This window comes from Zonotrichia albicollis, chromosome 25 (assembly GCF_047830755.1).
Source record: "Zonotrichia albicollis isolate bZonAlb1 chromosome 25, bZonAlb1.hap1, whole genome shotgun sequence".
Lineage (NCBI taxonomy): Eukaryota > Metazoa > Chordata > Aves > Passeriformes > Passerellidae > Zonotrichia > Zonotrichia albicollis.
The window spans coordinates 614,175-633,480 of NC_133843.1; the positions used below are offsets into that span (position 1 = coordinate 614,175).

At 52.9% G+C, this 19,306-nt stretch overlaps 1 protein-coding gene across 5 annotated transcripts in view; it reads right to left on the bottom strand.

The window, feature by feature from the left end:
• Positions 1-291: 291 nt before the first annotated feature.
• RERE (arginine-glutamic acid dipeptide repeats) overlaps positions 292-19,306 on the bottom strand; it is a 164,126-nt gene continuing 145,111 nt past the window's right edge. For 3 of the 5 annotated variants that reach the window (XM_074558722.1, XM_074558723.1, XM_074558727.1), the window contains 11 exons: positions 15,127-15,289; positions 13,044-13,136; positions 12,119-12,318; positions 10,882-11,043; positions 9,125-9,238; positions 7,138-8,504; positions 6,721-6,943; positions 5,546-6,269; positions 4,148-4,294; positions 3,790-3,970; positions 292-3,042 (listed from right to left, as the gene is read on the bottom strand). In XM_074558722.1, coding sequence (XP_074414823.1) covers positions 3,009-3,042; positions 3,790-3,970; positions 4,148-4,294; positions 5,546-6,269; positions 6,721-6,943; positions 7,138-8,504; positions 9,125-9,238; positions 10,882-11,043; positions 12,119-12,318; positions 13,044-13,136; positions 15,127-15,289 — 3,408 coding nt within the window. In that variant the 3' untranslated portion in view covers positions 292-3,008. The remainder of the gene's footprint in view (positions 3,043-3,789; positions 3,971-4,147; positions 4,295-5,545; positions 6,270-6,720; positions 6,944-7,137; positions 8,505-9,124; positions 9,239-10,881; positions 11,044-12,118; positions 12,319-13,043; positions 13,137-15,126; positions 15,290-19,306) is intronic. The other 2 variants (XM_074558725.1, XM_074558724.1) reach the window with 2 other exon arrangements.

Genomic DNA, 19,306 nt, shown 5'->3' on the forward strand with positions numbered 1-19,306 from the left:
TCCTCCCAGGAAAAGCAATTCCCAAAATGCAGCTGCTGGGGTATCCCAGGGTGTCCCCAATAAACTGAGCAGCGGAGCAGCAATGGGACTCCAGGATGCACAACTGGAACTGGACGTGATGCTGTTTGTGTACTGTGCATTAAAAACAAAATCATCTCAAAGAGGGAATAAATAAAGCCAAAAAAGACAGGTTTGAACCCACAGCAGCACCCACACCACCCCAGGTGAGAGCAGCTCCTCTCCCACCAACAACAAGCACGAGACACATTTCACTTGCAGGCACAACCTGGCTGCTGTAGTGTAGCTTGGTTTTATTTATGTCCACAAATATTTCAAAAAAATTACAAAATACTCAAATGGAGAGAACACAGAAGTCACGATTTCTGGGTTTCTACTCTGTTTACACTGTGTTATCCCATGGCAAACTACTCATATATACATTAAGCTTCAAGATATATATAAATGTAGCAGTCAGAATGTACACTCTGCTCAACGGTGCAGTGAAACAAGCTCAACCATGACGACATAGAACAAGAGAGACGCTTCAAAAACACCAAAGCAAAATCTTAAAATTAACTTTTGGAACAGAGGAAAAATAAAGAGAGATTTCTTGAAAGGAAACCAAAAGGTCTGGGTTGTTTTGTTTAACAGGAACACCGAGATGGCTTCAGAAGCCACTGCAGGTAAAGTTGTAGTTAATCACTGGCTAAAACTGAGCAATTTCAGTGCTTAATTGTGAATCATGTGAACAAAAAAGCTCCCATAAAATTATCAGAATGCTCTTCTGGGAGAAAAAAATATCAATGAACAGCTTTAGAACAGACAGCAACTTCAGCTGAGAAATAAGGAATACAGAGAGGAACACTGGAGGGAATGAGCTTTTCCTTTTTCTGAAGAACTATGGCTAAAAAACAGCAGGAGAAGAGTCAGAAGAAATGGCTGAAGTGGCTGAACTCTCCCACACTCCCCAATCCCAGACAGTAAAACAAAAGCAGGGGAGAAACTGAACTGAACTGTGTCTGATGAGACCCTCAAAGCACTAAAACGAAAAGTGGGCAGTCTCTGCTGGCTGAGCAGGCCCATCCTCCTCTCCTGGCTGCTCAGGAACCCTTTCCCCATCACTGCCCCAGCCATGGAGAGGATGAACCTCCCTTGATTTCGTACTGACCTGCTGGTTCCCCCCCCCAGAGCACAGCCTGTCCCCCAAAAGCACCGATCAAACCCCTCAGCACTGGAGCCTGGGCACAGCAAAAAGGGAATTTCTGCAGAAAACCCCCTGCCTCAGTGGGCTGGAGCATTGTGGGCTGAGCAGCAGAGGAGGATGAGCCCTGTGCCTGCACTGAGTAACTACAACTTTACCAGAGGGGCTCAGGACAGTGCTGGACACAACCATCACACTGGACAGGCCACAGCAGCAGAGAGCACTCCAGAGTGGAGAGAGGGAATGGGGGAGTTGTGCACCAGCAGGAAAAACGAGCAGCAGGTTCAGATGTCCATTGGTCGCATCACCCTCTGCTCCACAAACAAAAACCGGGGAAATAAACGTTAAAAACCTGCTTGGTGAGCAGAGCTGTGCCCTTTAATGCTCTCTGTGCTCCTCTCCCCTGCCCAGCCTGGGGGAGCAGCACGAGGAGCTGCCCTGTGCCACTGTCCCACAGCACCCACAGCTCCTCAGGGACACTGCCCTGCTGCATTGAGCACTTTCTGCTTACAGAAACCCAACCTCAAACAGCCAAAGAGAAAAACAGACTGCTCTTTGCAACACAACCGAATGAGAAAGTTGCCAAGCCCACTTTCCTAAAGAGCCCGTGCAGCAGGAGGGCAGGAAAAGCAGCTCCTCCCCAGGTATGCACTGCATACACAACCGTGGCTGCACTGCTGAGCCATGAACAGCTAAAAAAGAGATTTTTACAAGAGATTATTTCTCTGAACCTTCTGCCCAAAGTCAAACCCAATGGAGCTGGGTTAGGGTTCAAATCTCCCAGGAAAGAAGTGTTTATGGCCACACAAAAATGAACCGTTGAAGGCGGCACCCAAAGGGCCAGCGGGGTCCAAGGGACATCTGAGCTGCTGAGAAACCCAACTCAACAAAATCAGCTGCAGAACAGAGAGATGGAACACCAACAAAAACCCCCAAACAACCAAACCAACCGAAAAACCAAGAACAGAAACAGTCATTTGCAACATTATCCCTGCAAATCCCTTTAATGCTTATTGTTGATATCAAACCAAATGTCAAGCTTTTACCCATTTGAAATTATTGATAACCCATTGTTCCCTTTAATTAAAGGGATAATTATATATATATATTTTATTAAAAAATCAACTCTGTATTCTGTCAATACCAGGTAGGAATTCACAATTTGTGATGTTACTGAAAATCAAGATAAACGTTTCTGGAGTTTGTTTTGTTTTGTTTCTCCCCTCTACCCAAAAAAAGTTATTTACAGACTTAAAAAGCCATGCTGCAGAACTGAGCTCTCTTTTAAAATTATGAAGATTTCCTACAATGTATTAAAATAAAAGTAGATTTTTTTTATTATTATAGCACTTGGATTCAGAGCTTGTTATGTCACCTACTTGCAATCCTTGTTTTTTTTTTTAGTTACCTATAGATGCATTGAGTGTCCCTTCACGCACAGTGACTCGTGTTGTGAACCTGATTCTAGCACCTACTGAAAACAAACTAGTAAGAAAAGAAAGAAAAAAAAAAAAAAACCAAGATTGCAGGAAGTTCTCTGAATGTTCCACACAGTCCTGTATTTCCAAGAGGCTTCTGAATACGTTTTCATGCAGGGAGACCCACACCAGTCTTGAGAAATCTTCTCTACAAATGAACACTATGCTGATAAGTCTCTACTTGTCGGGTGGTTGCTTCTGTTTTAAATATATAAAGAAATCTTTATAAGATATTCTTTTCCTTTTGTAGCTCTTCTTGTATGTAAAAATGTTCCACTCCTTCCCAAGGACTGGGGTTTCCATAGCCAGCGTTACAAATAAATAATTTATTACAACTGTTTGTCGCCTTCTTTTTTCAGTCGACTGCAAGAGAAAGGAAACTCATTTTAACACATTTTAACAACGGAGGTGTGAGACACAGGAGATGCTCTGCCCTCCTGCAGGGAGCAGGGCCTGCAGCTTTTCAGCTCTGAGCACTGCCACAGACATACTGGATGAAAAATCCTTCTGTTAGGGTCTTTTCTCCTGAGAAGCTTCAGCTTCTCCATGTTTTGCTGCTTTGGAATGTGATTGGGAGAATTGTTTACCAGCATGTGAATTGTTTTTACTTGATGACCAATGACAGCCACCAGTGTCGAGGCTGTGAGCAGTCACAAGATTTTATTACCATTCCTTCCTTTCCTTGCTAGCCTTCTGATGAAATCCTTTTCCTCTTTTAGTATAGTTTTGATATATCACTTTAATATAATATATATAATAAAATAAGAAAATCAGCCTTCTGAAACATGGAGTCAAGATTCTCATCTCTTCCCTTGCTGGGGTTGCCTGCAAATTCCACAGAGCAGCACCTGGGCACTGCCCTGGCACAGGGAGCCCCACAGGTGGGCACCAGTGCCAGCTGTGCAGGTGGGACATGACTGGGGATCCTGCAACAGGACACTCAGCTACTCCAATGCTGTGCCAGAAATCTGCATTGCCCAGAGCAGCTCTGAGCACAGCTCAGACATCAGGGCCCAGCCCACAGCGAGAGGAGAAAATTCCCAGTTAAAAGAAGGAATGTGTAGAAACCCATGGACCCCCCAGGTGCCCAAAGCCCCCTTGCAGGCTCACCTGTAGTAATCTTCCTGACTGGGTAGGTGCCCGCCGTGCATGTGGGGGTGGCCGTGCAGCCACTGCTGCTCCATGGCCAGTCTCTGCAGCTCCGCCGACTGCGCGTGCATGGCCTGCAGCTGGTGGGCTGCTGACATGGGAGGGGGGATGGCCCCAGGCAGGTCCCGAGGGTAGGGGGTACCTGGGGGGACAGGCAGCACCTTCACACTCTGCTTTGCTCCTTGGTCACCCCAAAAAGCCACCCAGCCCACCCACAGCACAGCTCAACCTCCCCCACTAAGAAATGTGAAACCCCACGATAAAAAATAACACTGCAGATCACAGCCCAGCCCTGCAAAGCACCACAAAATGCTCTCACCAAAGACTGGATGCCGGAGCATTTCATGCTCGTGAGGTGGCTGCCCTAGCAATGGGTTGGGGATGGTCCCAGGTGGGTAGGGAAAACGTGCCAGGTGGGGTCCAGCTGCTAAAGGATCCACCAGGGGATGGACAGGTCCTGCTGAGCCTGAGAGAGACGGAGAGAAAGAGTTTCCACAGGGGAAAGGAGCACGGAGCCAGAACAATTCCCTCAGCTGGTGCCCAGCACCAATGTGGGGTCACTGTACCTCTGTTCATCCCCACCCTGAGGAACACAGGGGCTGTAACAGCCTCGAGCACCACTGGAGCCACCGGGAGCAGGAACCAAGAGCCCCTGACTGTGCTTGAACCTGGCAGAGCTCAAAGCCAAATGTGGCTCAAACACACAGAGAGCCTTGGCAGGGAATTGCCTTGGCTGTGTCTGCAGCAGCCTCTCCCTGCACTGGGACAATGTACAAGCCATGGTTTTGTCCAGAACAAGCACCTGGGGAGCATCCAGCCTCACCTGCACAGAGGTGCTCCGTGACTGCCTCACCTGGCAGCACAACCCTTGCACACACATTTCCTGTGCTGTCAGGGGCCTTGCAAACCTGCTGCACCTGAGCCCATCTGTGATTTCTGCAGGGAGCCTCAGCAGCTTCAGGGATGCTGATATTCAGCATTCTGCCATCCCTTACCTGCAGCCCCCCAGCCCTCAGGAACCTCCCTGCTGCTTTCCTTGCTGTCCAACCTGGCTCGTGCAGCAGCACTCACATTCCCCCCAACTCCAACAGGGGCCATCCCAGCACATTCCATGGACACTGCTCCAGGGCAAAGGATTCTACATCTGCTTGCACAGACACTGCATTGGTAACCAGACACCAGAACCTGCATTTTACTCTGATTTTCCCCTCCCCTCCCTTGGCAGCTGCAGCACCTGGTGCCTGGTTCTCTCCAGTCTGTCACCAGAAAACGTGAAAATTCCCGAGTGCCTCATCTCCAGGGCTGCAGACCTCTGGAGCAGTAACCACATATCTTGCTACAGAAATGGGCAAGGCACAGATCCATTTCTGAGACTATTAATTATTCCAACTGTAAGGTGCTGCTCTAGGACAGCAGTACTTAAAAAAACCAACCCACAACAAACCAGCAAACCTTTCACAGTGAGAGTCAGAAGGAAGATCACTGTGGTGTTACCATCACCCTACAAAAAGTAACTGCATTTTAGTTACCACAGCCTTCCACGGCACAGAACCACAACAGGGACATGACGACAGGGATTTTGCTATTTGAGCTCCAGGGTCACACTGGGCCCATTTTGAGCCATTCCCCAGGGCAGTGCCCAGCTGCCAGGGCACAGGGATTTTGCTATTTGAGCTCCAGGATCAGACCCATTCTGAGCCCAACTCCCGGGGCTCACCTTGGTGTAGGGGGTCCTGCTGGTGTAGGTGTAGATGCGAGTGTATGTGTGAGTGCTGGTGGTGGTGGGGGGTGACGTTGAACATCTGCAGCCGCGCCAGGGGGTCGTTGGTGAGCGAGGCCATGCGCTCGGCGTGGATGCGCTCGGCCGCCAGCCTGTCCGGGTAGCTCATCTCCGGCCGCAGCTGCGGCCCCGCCAGCGCCAGTCTCTCCCTCTCCAGCGGGTTGAGGCCCGGGTGGAAGGAGGCGAAGGGGTGCGGCCCCGCGGCGGGCGGGATGGTCAGCGCCCCGTGCCTGGCGAAGTGCTCCATGGGGTTGGTGGCCGGGTGCAGCGCGTCCAGCTCCGGCGGCTTCACCTCGAAGCCGGGCTTCATCCTCTCGCGCAGCTCCCGCTCGCGGATCTCGCGCTCGCGGATCTCGCGCTCGCGCAGCTCCCGCTCGCGGATGCCGGGGTCCACGTTGTACAGGCCGGGCATGTGGTAGGCCAGCAGCGGGTCCGTGGGGTTCAGGGGCACGAAGAAGGGGTGGTTGCGGTTGGTCGGGGACATGACGTGGGGCCGCGCGTACTCGCTGAGCGTCCGCAGCGCCGGCGTGTCCGGCCCGATGTACGGCGGCACGGCCGCGATGGTGGTGGGCGGCGGCTCGAAGGAGGGTCTCATGTGGGCCGGCCCGCTGAGCTGGGACTCGCCCAGGCGGCCCTCGTGGGAGGAGCTGGACACCTTCTGCTGCACACAGCGGGGAAAGAGCCTCGGGTCAGCACAGCTCAGCCACACACACACACACAAACACACACCCCTCCCCTGCACCGCCAGCCCCTCTGCCAGCACACAGCACTCGTGTGCCTGCACAGGGCACAAGGGCATTCCCTGTGTCTGCACAGCGCTCTCCTGCTGCAAGGTAAATGCCAACAATTGGCCTCGTTCTGCCCAGCTGCTCTGGCTTCCCACAGACCCAAACCTGGGGCAGAAACTCTCCATTTCCCTTAAGGAGAAGACAGGCCCAGGCAGGTCAGAGGTGCTCAGGGCGGGCTGGATTTCAGTCCATACACACAGCTCCATGCTCAGAGACCCCTGACAGGGTTAAAGTGCTCCTGGGGATCTGCATCCTGCAGCCATCACCCAGGTCAGACCCAGGCACCAATTCCCTCCCCCAGCTCGGAGCCAGATCTGCACCTACCGCAGCTCTTTCCGCTTCTCTCTCACGCTCCCGCTCCCGCTCTCTTTCCTTCTCTTTCTCTTTTTCTCTTTCCCTCTCTTCCCTGGCTTTCTGCTCCGCTTCCCTTTTGGCCTTTTCGATGGCCTCTTCTCTCTTCTTGGCCAGTTTGGAGCCTGCCAGAGGCATGAAGTACAGGTCTGCCCTGGAGCATGAATTGTAGCCACGGTCCAGGTGTTTATAGAACCTGAAAGGAACACAAGAGAGAAGAGCTCAGCCCTGGGAAAGGTGCAAAGCGTCCAAACTAAAAAATATCATTCTACACTTAGACCAAACAGTACCAGCTTCCCAGGAGAAAATTCACTGTCCTGTACTGGTTTTACACACACAGACAGCGGAGTACAAAGCAGGGAAAGCAGAGCACTGATGAAAGCTCCTCACCTGGCTGACTGGCTGGCGTGGCTGGGGATGTCCACCACCGTGGGCTCTGGGGATGGGCTCCGGGGTGGGGGCGGAGGGCTCTCGGGCTCCTCAGCCTCATCGGGGACCTCCTCCTTGATCTGGATGGGTGGCAGCGTGCAGGCTGCCACCACGGGCACTGTCCCACTAGAGGCTGCTGACGTGGAGATGGGGGTCTGCAGGGGGATGCCAGGCACGGTGGGCGGCGTGGAGGTGGAGGGGCACGACGGAGGCGTGATGGAAGGGGGGCCCCCGGGCACAAAGGGGTGCTGGGAGAAGGGGGGCTGCGAGGAGACCTGATGGAGTCCGGAGGGAGGGTGACTGGCAGGAGGGGGAAGGCTCTGGCTCTGGGTCAGAACCGGAGGCTGGGCCTGAGAGGACTGCAGAGGCTGGCTCTGAGGCATCAGCTGCAGGGGAGGAGGGTGCGCCGAGGGAGGGTGGTGAGTGGACAGCGAGCTCAGCGGCTTCAGAGCGGGCGGCGGGGGCAGGTTGGAGTTCATGGAGAAGGGAGAGGGCCCCGAGAGATGGGGAGGGTGTTTGTGGGCCGGGGCGGTGGGCAGCTGCGGGATGGGGGTGGTGGGGGGGGGTTTGATGTGAGGCATGGCCATGGGGGCGGGCGGCAGAGGCTGCTCACGGGGCGGCTGCGCCGGCTGCAGCGAGGCCGAGCCGGGCAGCACGGGCTGCGCCGCCTGCAGCCCCGAGTGCGAGTGGGACGGGGCCTGTGTCTGGAGGGGCACCTGAGACTGAGCGGGCTGGGCGGGCAGGGAGAAGGGCTGGGCAGCGCCGGGGCCGTGGGGCAGCAGCGGCTGCGCCTGCAGGGCGTGCGGGGCAGGCTGGGGCTGCCCGTGCAGCGGGGGCTGCGCCGGGGCGGGCGCGGGCTGGCTCTGGGACACGCTCAGGGGCTGCAGGGGAGGGTGGGGGGACGGGATTCTCTGCGGGTGCAGCGCGGGGGCCTGCTGGATGTGCGAGTGGGGAGCGGGGGCAGCGGAGGGCTGGGGCTGGCCCGAGGGCTGGGACACGGGCGGCGATGCCTGCGTGGGCGCCGGGGCGGCGCTGGACGCGGGTGGCGGTGCCGGCAGCGGGGCTGGCGCCGGCGGCGTGGGAGCTGCAGCCTGGGCAGAGCCGCCCGCGGCCTGCAGCACCTGGGGCTGCGCCTGCAGCACTTGCTGCTGGGCCGAGGAGTCCGAGTCGCTCTCGTTGTCCTGCGGGCTGGGGATGCTGGGGGACGTGCTGCGGTTGTCCTGGTCGATGTCCTTGGGGTCGCTGCTCCCCTCGTCGTTGACGCTGCGGCTGTCGGAGCTCTCGCCCTCGCCCTCTCCCTCCGAGGGGGAGTTGGGCCTGCTCATCTCCTGCGGGGAGAGGCGACCACTGAGCCCGGGACCAGCACTCCAGGTGTGCTGCAGATTGGGGTCTGTCACACTGTGCAGACACAGCTGCCCTCTGAACCCCACAGGGCCAAACCAGCACAGGAACACAAACACCCACGGGAAGAGCAAAGACAGCAGAACCAGATCCCACAGTGCCCAGGGGCAACAGGAACAAACTGAAATACAGGAGGGGTCCTGCTGAACATAGCAAAACACTCCTTCACTATGAGGGTGACCGGCAATGGAAAAGATTTGTGACAACTCCAGTGGTGGTCTTCTAACTTGTCAGAGAAGACAAAAACCCAAATTTAAATTTACAAAAAATGGAGGAAAGGAGTGGAGAACAATCCAGTGTACTCCTATAAGATTGATATTAATAGTAAAACAAAGAAAAAACCCAACTTCTGGACTCACCCCATATCACTCCACTGTTTTCAGCAGAAGGAACACATTATAACGTTGGTCGCTTTCCAGCCACAAGATTAAGTTACAATTTGCTGTGGCTCAAATTGATTTAATGTTTTTGGTTTGTTACCAGATTTGCACCCCCTCCCCACCTCAAACCATTCTCCTAAGAGGAAACACTCCTGTGTGGGACTCACTTGAGTTTTGGATTTTTTGGCATTGGACCTGTCAGGTTCCTCCGTGTCAGACGCTGCCTTCTCCCGCTGCCTCTTGGAGTTCTTGAGAGGAGAAGAAACCTCTTCCTTTATCTTCTGCCACAAAGGGAACAGAACACAACACTTACCAGTGGTGTAAATGCAAAGGTAAGTTGAGTGTAGGCCAGTGCCACCCTATTAACACAAATTAAGGAGCAGCAGAACTCAGGGGTTGGCACAGTCAGTATTTAAGAGCACTCCAATGCACATCAAACTGGTAGGAAAAAGTCAAAGTGCACAAAGCATTCCTCATATGAAGGGGTATTTTAAAGGGAGCTGGGCAGAACCAAGTCCATCAGGAACTCACAGCAGACCCAGGTTACCCTTCCAACATAGACCAACACCAGTTATTAACTGGTGCAAGACAGAGCCAGAATTTCTGCAGGAGACAGGATAAACCTCCTTCTGCTGCATGCAAGTCTTGCTCTACTCTTGATATTTTGAGAGGAATATTTTTAGATCCCCTCAAATACAGGGCCAAGAGTGAATAGCTATTCTGAGATTACTACCTTCTCCCATGGCCTGGAAAAGCTCTGTGCATCACATAATTACCTAACTTTAAATTCTGCCGAGTTTTCAGTTTTATAATGTGAAAACTTACTCCATGCTCATTTTGACTTTTTTTAATCTGTGTAATATTTATTTTTAACTTGCTACTTCTCAATTCACACTGCTTAATGGTAAGCCTTCAGCTTCATGTGGCTTTGTTTCTTTAGAGCTCCCTTGGAAAGGCACTCAATTCATTTGAACAGACTCAACTGTCAGCTTGCTCTGAACAATCAAACAAATACACCTCCAGAAAACAGTAGCAGAAGCAGACTCAATTACTAAATGCTCATACTCCTTTGTAAACAAAGATTAAGTACTGCTTACAAAAAATCCCCAAAACTGTCTACTAGTCTTAAGTTCAGCATTTCTGATCTGCATTACTCCCCTGAGCTTAATGCTTACATTTGCATCTGAAGTGGAGGGATTACTTTACTCTGAGAGCAGGGAGGTGATGTGGGGAGGCTGGATCACTCCCATCCCTCCCTGGCCAGCTCCAGGCTGGCCCACACTCTGCCTTATCCACACTCACAGGGTTTTTGGGTCATGGAGAGATTGCCCAGCCTCCTGTACCAGTCTGAGAGGCCTCAGGTGTGCAGCCCTGGCCGGGGGAGCCCAGGGAAGGGTTACCTGTCTGAGAGACCTCGGTGTTCAGCCCAGGGAAGGGTTACCTGTCTGAGAGACCTCAGTGTTCAGCCCAGGGAAGGGTTACCTGCCCAAGGCAGCCCAGGGAAGGGTTACCTGCCCGAGAGGCCTCAGTGTGCAGCCCATGGGAAGGGTTACCTGCCCGAAAGGCCTCGGTGTTCAGCCCATGGGAAGGGTTACCTGCCGAGGAGAGCCCAGGGAAGGGTTACCTGTCTGAGAGGCCTCAGTGAGCAGCCCAGGGAAGGGTTACCTGCCCAAGGCAGCCCAGGGAAGGGTTACCTGTCTGAGAGGCCTCAGTGAGCAGCCCAGGGAAGGGTTACCTGCCCAAGGCAGCCCAGGGAAGGGTTACCTGTCTGAGAGGCCTCGGTGTTCAGCCCAGGGAAGGGTTACCTGCCCGAGAGGCCTCAGTGAGCAGCCCATGGGAAGGGTTACCCGCCCAAGGCAGCCCAGGGAAGGGTTACCTGCCCGAGAGGCCTCTCCTGGCCGGGACAGCCCAGGTGTGGGGTTACCTTGGTGGATTTCTTGACGGACTCGGCCTTGCTGTCGTTGCTGGAGGTGCTGGCGGCGCTGGGCGAGTTGCGGCCGCTGGAGCGCACGTCCTCGGCGATGGGCGAGGCGCGGCCATCGGGGCTGGCCGCCTGCTTCTTCCTGCCACTGCGTAGAGTCGACATCTGGGGACAACAGCCCGGTCAGCTCAGCACTGAGGGGCCCCTCAGAGTGCTCTGCCTTGGCAGGGCCATGGGGGGCACGGCCCTGGCACGGCCCGGCACCAAAAACCTGCAGCGTTTCTGCACTTCATCCTTCAAAGCCCAACCGGACTCAAATGTAAAAGGAGGCAAATCCTAATTCTGCCTACTCACAAGCATTAAGTGCTGATTATTTCATCAGCAGTGGCTGTTAGAAATGGCATTTAGGAAGATGTTCCCATACACAGCACACACACAAGGGGGCAGAGGCAGGAGAGGAGCCCATGTTCCATTAAAAATGCTCCATCTGCTGGCAGTCAAGGCAAAGGCCTAAACCCCAGTTCCAGCGTGCTCCTGCTATGCTTTAGAAAGCACAAAGCTCTATCTCACTATCTACTCCATCAGTAAGGGATCAGGAGAATACATTTCAATAATTAATGCTGTTTCCCTGCCAGTTTGGCAGCTTTTTGGAGGACTGACTACGAAAAACAACACTCCCCAAGAGTGGAGCCTCACGAGGTATTTACAATCAATGGTCACATCATCCTCTTCAGAAAGACAGAGAGGGGAGGGCAAGGAAAGAAATCTATCTGCTGCTTTCCCTCAGCTAAACCCAACTCCACGATAAATCATCCAGAGCTGCTCCTGGTGCCTCACTCGAGTCACAACTTGGAGCACACCAACCACAGAGGCAAAGCAGAGCTCTCTGGAGGGAAGAGGCTTTAACTCCAGTAACATGAGGAGATCACATGAACACCATCTGATTTTTTTAACCCCTCCCAAGGGCATAGCTCTGACAGGATGCAGCTGGAAGGAGGACATGCACCAGCACAGGATCCGCAATGCACTGCCAATGCCCCCTCATGGTGACAGCCCACTGCCAGTCACGACAGAGAAATAACACAGCTTGCAGGGACATTCCATCCCCTTTTCCAGAGACAGCTCAGCCTCAGCAAAGCTCCCCCTGGCACACACAGGCAGCAGGAGCAGCTCAGCCCGGGGCAAACCAGTTCAGGGCTCTGGCTCCCTTTCCCCCTGCACTGAGGAGGGTGGAACGCACCGAGCCTCGACTGCGCCGTGTCCTCATGCTATGCTTCCCACTGAGGCCATCGTCTTCCTCCTTCACAGGCTTGAACATAAAGGGCGGGGGGTCCACGGGCTTCTCGATGGGCGGCAGCTCCCCGTACTTCTTGAAGTGGATGCGGCAGTCGGTGCACAGCAGGATGTTCTCCCGGCCCCCGTGGTGCCAGTCCTTGGAGGCTTGGGGCAGGGAAAGCAACAGCTCAGCACCCACACAGCACCCAGCCCAGCACAAACACAGGAATTGTTAATAAAAAGTACAGCTACAAAAGCAGCTGCTGTTCTATGGGTAACAGAGTCGGACAAGTTTCTGGAAAAGTCTGTCCTGTCCCAGCGCACATCCTCAATATTCAATTTTTACCAACTATGGTTGCTTGTTTAAGAAACTCCAGCTTTGAGGCACAGAAAGAAACCTTATCTGCTCTACCTGGGAGCTAACAAGCAGCTGTTGTTCTTCAAAGCTGTGGTTTCTGCAAGAGAAGTGAGCTCTGAACCTCTCATTTCCTTCCCCATTCTGGGGCTTCCACTTTGAGCTGCAAATGCCCCAGCACCAGACAACCCTTGGGAGCAGCCACAGCAAGGGCTGATGCACAGGAGATTTGCTGCAGCACCAGGAAGCTCTGTGTGTGACAGCCACAGCCCAACAGTGACTCATTATGTCCTAAATTGATTACAGAGATTATGGATTATGCAGATTTACTCCTGTCTAAATGTCTACCTCGGGCCCCCCCTTTGTCACCGCAGTATTAATGTGCAATGGCAAAGCCTGATTAACTCTGCTGGGAACGCTGCATATTGCAGCTGAGAGCAGCTGTCCCAGCTCAGAGCTGCTCGTGCTGGCTGCCAGCCCCAGGGAGCAGGGGGAGCCCAGCAGGGATGGCACTGGCACTGGCACTGGCACGTACTGGTGGTGAAGCAGTGGCGGCAGGCGTAGCCCTTCAGCTCCTGCTCGCTGTCCTCGCTGTCAAAGTCATCCTCACTGGCCGAGCTCAGGTCCACTGAGGGTGGGAGAGAGGAAAATGGAAAATCAACACGCAGCAGGGTTTTCTATTTCCTCCTACTTGGCTAAAATAAGCACTGAGTGGAATGGATCGTGACTCCCCACGCCCACCCTGCCTTGCATGGCCATTATTGCTGGCTTTTCACACTGAGCAAAGCCAGATCTCATCACGCTGCAGGATCAAGAGGATCCCGGGAATGTGCCAAGGGACTCAACTCCTGGATCCTCTGATTCACCACGTGCTACATGTCCAGGTAAGTTGTCATTCAAATACCATCCATGGGGAGTTCAAGAGGCTGTGTTCCAAACCCACAATTTTCAAGAGAAAAGGCAATTATCTCTAGAATCTGGTCAAATTTGAAATAAAATATTCTACATTTAAAACCTACAATATCCCATGAACAGGCCCTGTAGTAGCTTTTCTGGTTTTTATTTTGTTACCCAGCAGCAGAGGTGTTTGTGGGTGGAGGAATCAATGCTTACATACCATGGACCTGTTCGAAAAACATGTTGAGATCCTTTTGCATGAGAGGCACTAAAGGATAACTAACACCAGCTCTCCTGTCCTTAATGCAGGACTCAAAGTTTTAACCTGTGGCACACTCACACTGCAAAAATGTCATGTTCTGAAGAAAAAGAGAATATGCAAAGGGTCCCTCTCCTCTGTGGCAAATTAGCTGATTACACATCTATGAGCTCAAAAGCAGCATCTAAAGCACTGAAAATATGCAGACATCACAAAAGCTGTATCTTACCTTCTAAACACCTCAGGAGTAAATATTTCCCTTTTGAGAGCACTGCATTTTTCTAGTCCCACCACTATAAATTCACAACATAACAGGGCTATAATTTGGCTCAAGCAAAAAGCCCTGAGGCTTCTCCTGTTCTAATCTTTAATTAGAAGAGAGGTCCTTGATACAGGAACAGTGTTTTTCTAAAGGCTCCAAGAGGATGTTTTGTACATGCAGGTTACAGTTTATGGATTACAGCTCACAGATTCTCCTGTACTTGCCATCAGCATTTGTCAGCAACTCATTACCCTTCAAATTAACACAGGGTTACATTTAATAGCTACCACTGCCCTGATTCCTACATTAATACTTGCAGGTGCTCAAACCCTGACTGCAGAGCTGACCCCAGGCTAGCACCTGCTTTCTTTTGCTGAATGAATTGTGATTCTCATCCTGCAGTCAGGTCCATAGGATGGCTCCCCCCAGCCACAAGCTCTCACATGCTGAGCATCTGGGACTGAGCACTGGAGTCCAGATCCTCACTCCTTGTGCACAGAGGGAGCAGCAGTAAATCCCACCAGCTCAGCAGGGAAAGCTCCCAGCCCTTTCCTGCTCCTTACCCTGGATAGAATTCTGTGTCCAGCCTGCCCACCACATCCTCCACCTGCCCTGGTCATTTTTACATCTGCCCATCTGCCTCCCACAGCCCCTTTTCTCCAGGTGTGTTTAGGAAGATTTAAACCTCCCAGGGTAACAAACCCTTCCCATATGGACAAAGGTTTCTGTCCCTGTAGGGACCCTGTGCAAGGTAGCAGGCACTGCTTTGGGATTTGGGTTGGACACTTCTGCTCCAGGCAAGGCCACTGCTCCTCCAAGGCTGCCTGAGACAGTCTGAGCTCCAGCAGAGGGTAGGGATCGCCCAGAAGGGTGGAAGGGATTTCTTTCCAAAGACAGGGAGCACTTCCTTCCTTCCTTCTGTGCTTCCCAATCCCCATTACTGTAACAAGCCTGGAGATCATACACCACAGCACCAAGAAAAAGAGCAGGGAAACCCAAGCCCAGGGCAGCATTCCCATCCTCACAGGACGCTCTAATGCCAAAGGCCTGCACACAGCCCTGGCTGACCAAGGCCCCGTCCCAGCAGCACGGTGCAGGTGCAGGGGCAGGGAGGGCGGCTGCCCCAGCCCCATTTCCCCCAGTCCCTGGGATGTGTGGCACCGTCCCCTGCCCAGCAGTGCCCAGCGGGGCCGCACTCACGGAACTCGCTGGAGGGGGGCCTGGAGGGGGTGTTGACGGGCGTGGAGGCCGTGCGGGTTTTGATCCTGCGGAACACGGCCTGGCGCCGGTGCCGCCGGTGCGCGCGCGAGCTCGCCGCCTCGGGGGTCTTCTTCCAGTAGTAATAGAAGGTGATCAGCTCCCCCTGCAAGCACAAACAGCACGGAGAGCAGGGTAAGAGGGACCTGCAAACCTGCCCGCCAGCCCCCCGCCTCCCCAGGATTATCCCAGCAAGAATCATGATGGGTTTCAGCCAGAAAAAGAGAACTGTTCAGGTAAGACACACAAAAAAACACTCATTATTTTCTGCCTGCTTTTGTAGAGGAGGAAAATAAGTAAATAAATGTTTTTTCACTCCTCCCCTAGGAGAGGAAAGAGGCTGGGAAGCACCAGGAGCCAGCCTCCACCTGGATGCCTCAGAAGAGGGTGCCCTTGTGTCACTGTCAGCATCCCCTGGCACTGAGATCTGACAAACACCCTAGATATGACAGACACCTCAAACCTGACAGCCACCCCACACCTGACAGCCACCCCACACCTGACAACAGCCACCCCAAACCTGACAGGCACCCCAAACCCGACAGACACCCCACACCTGACAGACACCCCAAAACCAACAGCCACCCCAAACCTGACAGCCACCCCAAACCTGACAACAACCACCCCAAACCTGCCCCAGCTCCTGCTGTCCACAGTCAGAACAAGGCTCAGCCCAAGCACACTCTGCCACTTTGTCAGCCGTTGTTCAATATTGTCTGTAAGGAGCTCAAAGTTTGAGTACAAACATGTTCAACAACAAGTCTATAACCGTAACACAACCCCACCACACTAAATCGTGTTTTAATTTGAATATACATACCCACATCTAAATTAATTAAGCAGTTAAAAGAGCACACCTAGAGAAATGAGTGATAATTTCACAGCATAATGAATCTGGCTTACATTCAGGAAGTGCAGCAGCTGCCATTCAAACCTGGGTTTGCAAGGCTGAACCAAAGAACAGCATGTGGTTTTAATCTCTTTTCTCTTACTTTGAAACCCCATCATTTCCTGGCGACTTGTCTGCCTCTAAGGTAAAAGGTGTTGTTGCTTTCAAGTTGCAAGGGAAAAACGGAGAAGTTCTAACCAGCCCCTTGAAAAAATCAACATCAGAACAAACGTACCTGAACTGCCCACAAAAAGGGTTTCTTTGAACTGTGTTTTGTGTGATCAAATAACCTCAGCCTGCTGCCTCCGTGGGGAAACGCTGCAGCCCCTGCTCCGGGCAGAGCAGGAGTTAACTCCAATAACGACCCTGCCTGAATCCAAACCCTCCCCAGGGCCCCAAACAGGCAATTACAGCCACAGCCAATACCTGCACCACTGAAACGCTGCAAAGACAAAGGGAGGATGTTGTTCTAGACATTAACTGCTGACATTTAAGACACTTAAGAATTTTACCAGTGCCTAATTTAAAAATAGAAAACCCAGAAGAAAGAACACGACCACATTCTGGCAATAGGCAGAACAGATCATTTTTAATCTGTGCTGCCACAGACTGGGATGATGCTGCTGATCCCCACCATGGAACTGTGCTTGTGTGTTTCATGTATTAAAATAACAAATATTCACAGTGACGGCTGGGGAGGAGGAGCAAGTGGGCAAAACGTTACCTACAATTCTTGATTCTGAAGGACTAAAACCCTACTAAGAACATTAAAAACGTGTTTCCTGCAGAGGATCTGAAGCTGCCTGGTGCTGAGCACACAATGCTCACGGCAAAGTGGGCAGAGGAGCAGCTCTGAGCCAGCACCCTGCTCTGCCTGTTTGCTTTAGAAATGCTTTAGAAATTTCCCTGAGCCCATCCAGGGGGCCCAAAGTCCACCCAGGCCAGCTGTTTGTCCCCTTGGGGCTGTGCCTGTGCCAGGGCCAGCCTGGGCTCTGCAGGGAGGCTTTGGCAATGCTCTGCACAGGCTCAAAGCCTCCTGCAAACGAAACCAGTCGTTTTTTACCTATAAATTCATTTGTACCAAATCTGAGGTGTCAGCACCAAGGAGCAAGTCAGTAAATCCCATGTCTTTATGTCAGTGAATGAATGTGTCCTCTGACACATGGCAACAGCAGAGTGGGAGCCAATCTGTTCTCCTCCCATCATAAAACAGGCAATGGGAACCTATTAGAGCTCTATTTACACACTGCAAAGCCATCAGGTCCCGAGGGAAGTTTAACAATTTATACATGCAGATCATAAAGCAAAGTTTCTTTTTTAAACTGTGGATATTTATAGAAAATGCCAGCCTCATGACCATAATGCTTTTTTTTCCCTTGAGACTGGCTCAGAAGTGCAGTCACAACTGCACAGGGATAAAGATCAAGTCAAAGTCTATTTATCCAACACCCAGTTTTACCCCAGGTAAAAGGACCACAGAATGAAAGGACCAAAGAACGCTCTGTGCCTGCAGTTCCTGCTCAGAGTGCACAGTGCAGCACTCAGGAAAGGGCTCAGGGAGCACGAGAGCACTCAGAGGGGCAGCACACACACAATGCCAGGTTACACAGGTACCCACTGAAAGAATTCCCTGCATGATTCCCTGGGCTGCCCAGGATGCCACTGTGTGCCCAGGGATAACTGCTGGGGTTCAGCCTGGCAGCCTCAGCCCCATCCTGATGCCACTGTGTGGGCTCAGCCTGGCAGCATCACCCTCATGCTGCTGCCCATCCTGATGCCACTGTGTGCCCAGGGATAACTGCTGGGGTTCAGCCTGGCAGCATCACCCCCTCCTGCTGCCCATCCTGATGCCACTGTGTGCCCAGGGATAACTGCTGGGGTTCATCCTGGCAGCCTCAGCCCCATCCTGATGCCACTGTGTGGGCTCAGCCTGGCAGCATCACCCTCATGCTGCTGCCCATCCTGATGCCACTGTGTGCCCAGGGATAACTGCTGGGGTTCATCCTGGCAGCATCACCCCCATCCTGATGCCACTGTGTGCCCAGGGATAACTGCTGGGGTTCATCCTGGCAGCATCACCCCCATCCTGATGCCACTGTGTGGGCTCAGCCTGGCAGCATCATCCCCTCCTGCTGCCTGCATGGGTGGCACAGGCTGGAGCACAAAGGGCTGAGTCAGGCAAGCTCTGGCTCCCCAAACAGGGAGCAAAACCAGCTCCCAGCCTCACTGCAAGAAGTCAAATGAGCTTTAATCAAACATGCACAGTGCGTGCTGCTGAAAGCCAGGGCACATAAATTCAGGAACAAAAGCTGCTGCAGAAATCAATAGCCTCCTGAAACATTAACACAGGCCAGCATTGATCAAAGGCCCTGGGACAAAAGGCTGCCTTGCAAATTAGCTGCTGCCTTTGCTTGCAAGCAAACACAGAGGCATGAGCGCTGTGACATGAATGGCCTGTAATGATGGTTTTGTTCGGGTGATCTCACCTCGGCTCACCACAAGGTCTCGCAGTCAGCACATCCCACATCCCTGAGCCGTGCCAGCCTGGCAGGGCTGGGCAGCTGCTCCAGAGCTCTTTTTGTGGCTCCCAGGCCATCAGCAGGGCCGGCCTGCCGTGCCAGCCTGCAAACACAGCAGTGTCCTTGTCCTGGGGTGCTCTGGGCAGGCTGGCCATGGCTGCAGCACAGCAGAACCAAGGCACAGCAACAGCCTGGCTATCCCATCCCTGAAGATGCTGCCAATGCCCTCCCAAACCATCTCCAGGCCCAGCTTGCTCTTTTCCAGCACTGTGGGAGCAGATTCCATCCCCCTCCTGGTCATGCAGCCTCACCTTCCCTCCACACACCAGCACCTCTCCTTTCCTGCACACACAGCTCCGTGTTTCCATGTTAACATCTGATTAACTGTCCCCAACACTCAGAAAGCAAAATGAGAAGCATTATTCAGGCTTTTAACGGCACATTTCCCTGACAACACCGACATTCCCAAGTTTCACAAGGCAGAGGGGATTATGTTCCTCACTAAAAACACCAGTTCAGCTTTCAGCAGCTCTGAAATGCACGCAGAGCTCTCACTCCAGTCCCCTGCCTGCTCCTGCCAAGGCCATCTCACCCTCCTCGTAGGTGCATATACAGAAGTCACACTTCATCTCCTTTCAGCTCTGTTCTGCAGGTTATTTCTGCACAGGGAGATGATTCTGCAGGCTATTTCTGCACAGGGAGATGAGGCTCAGGC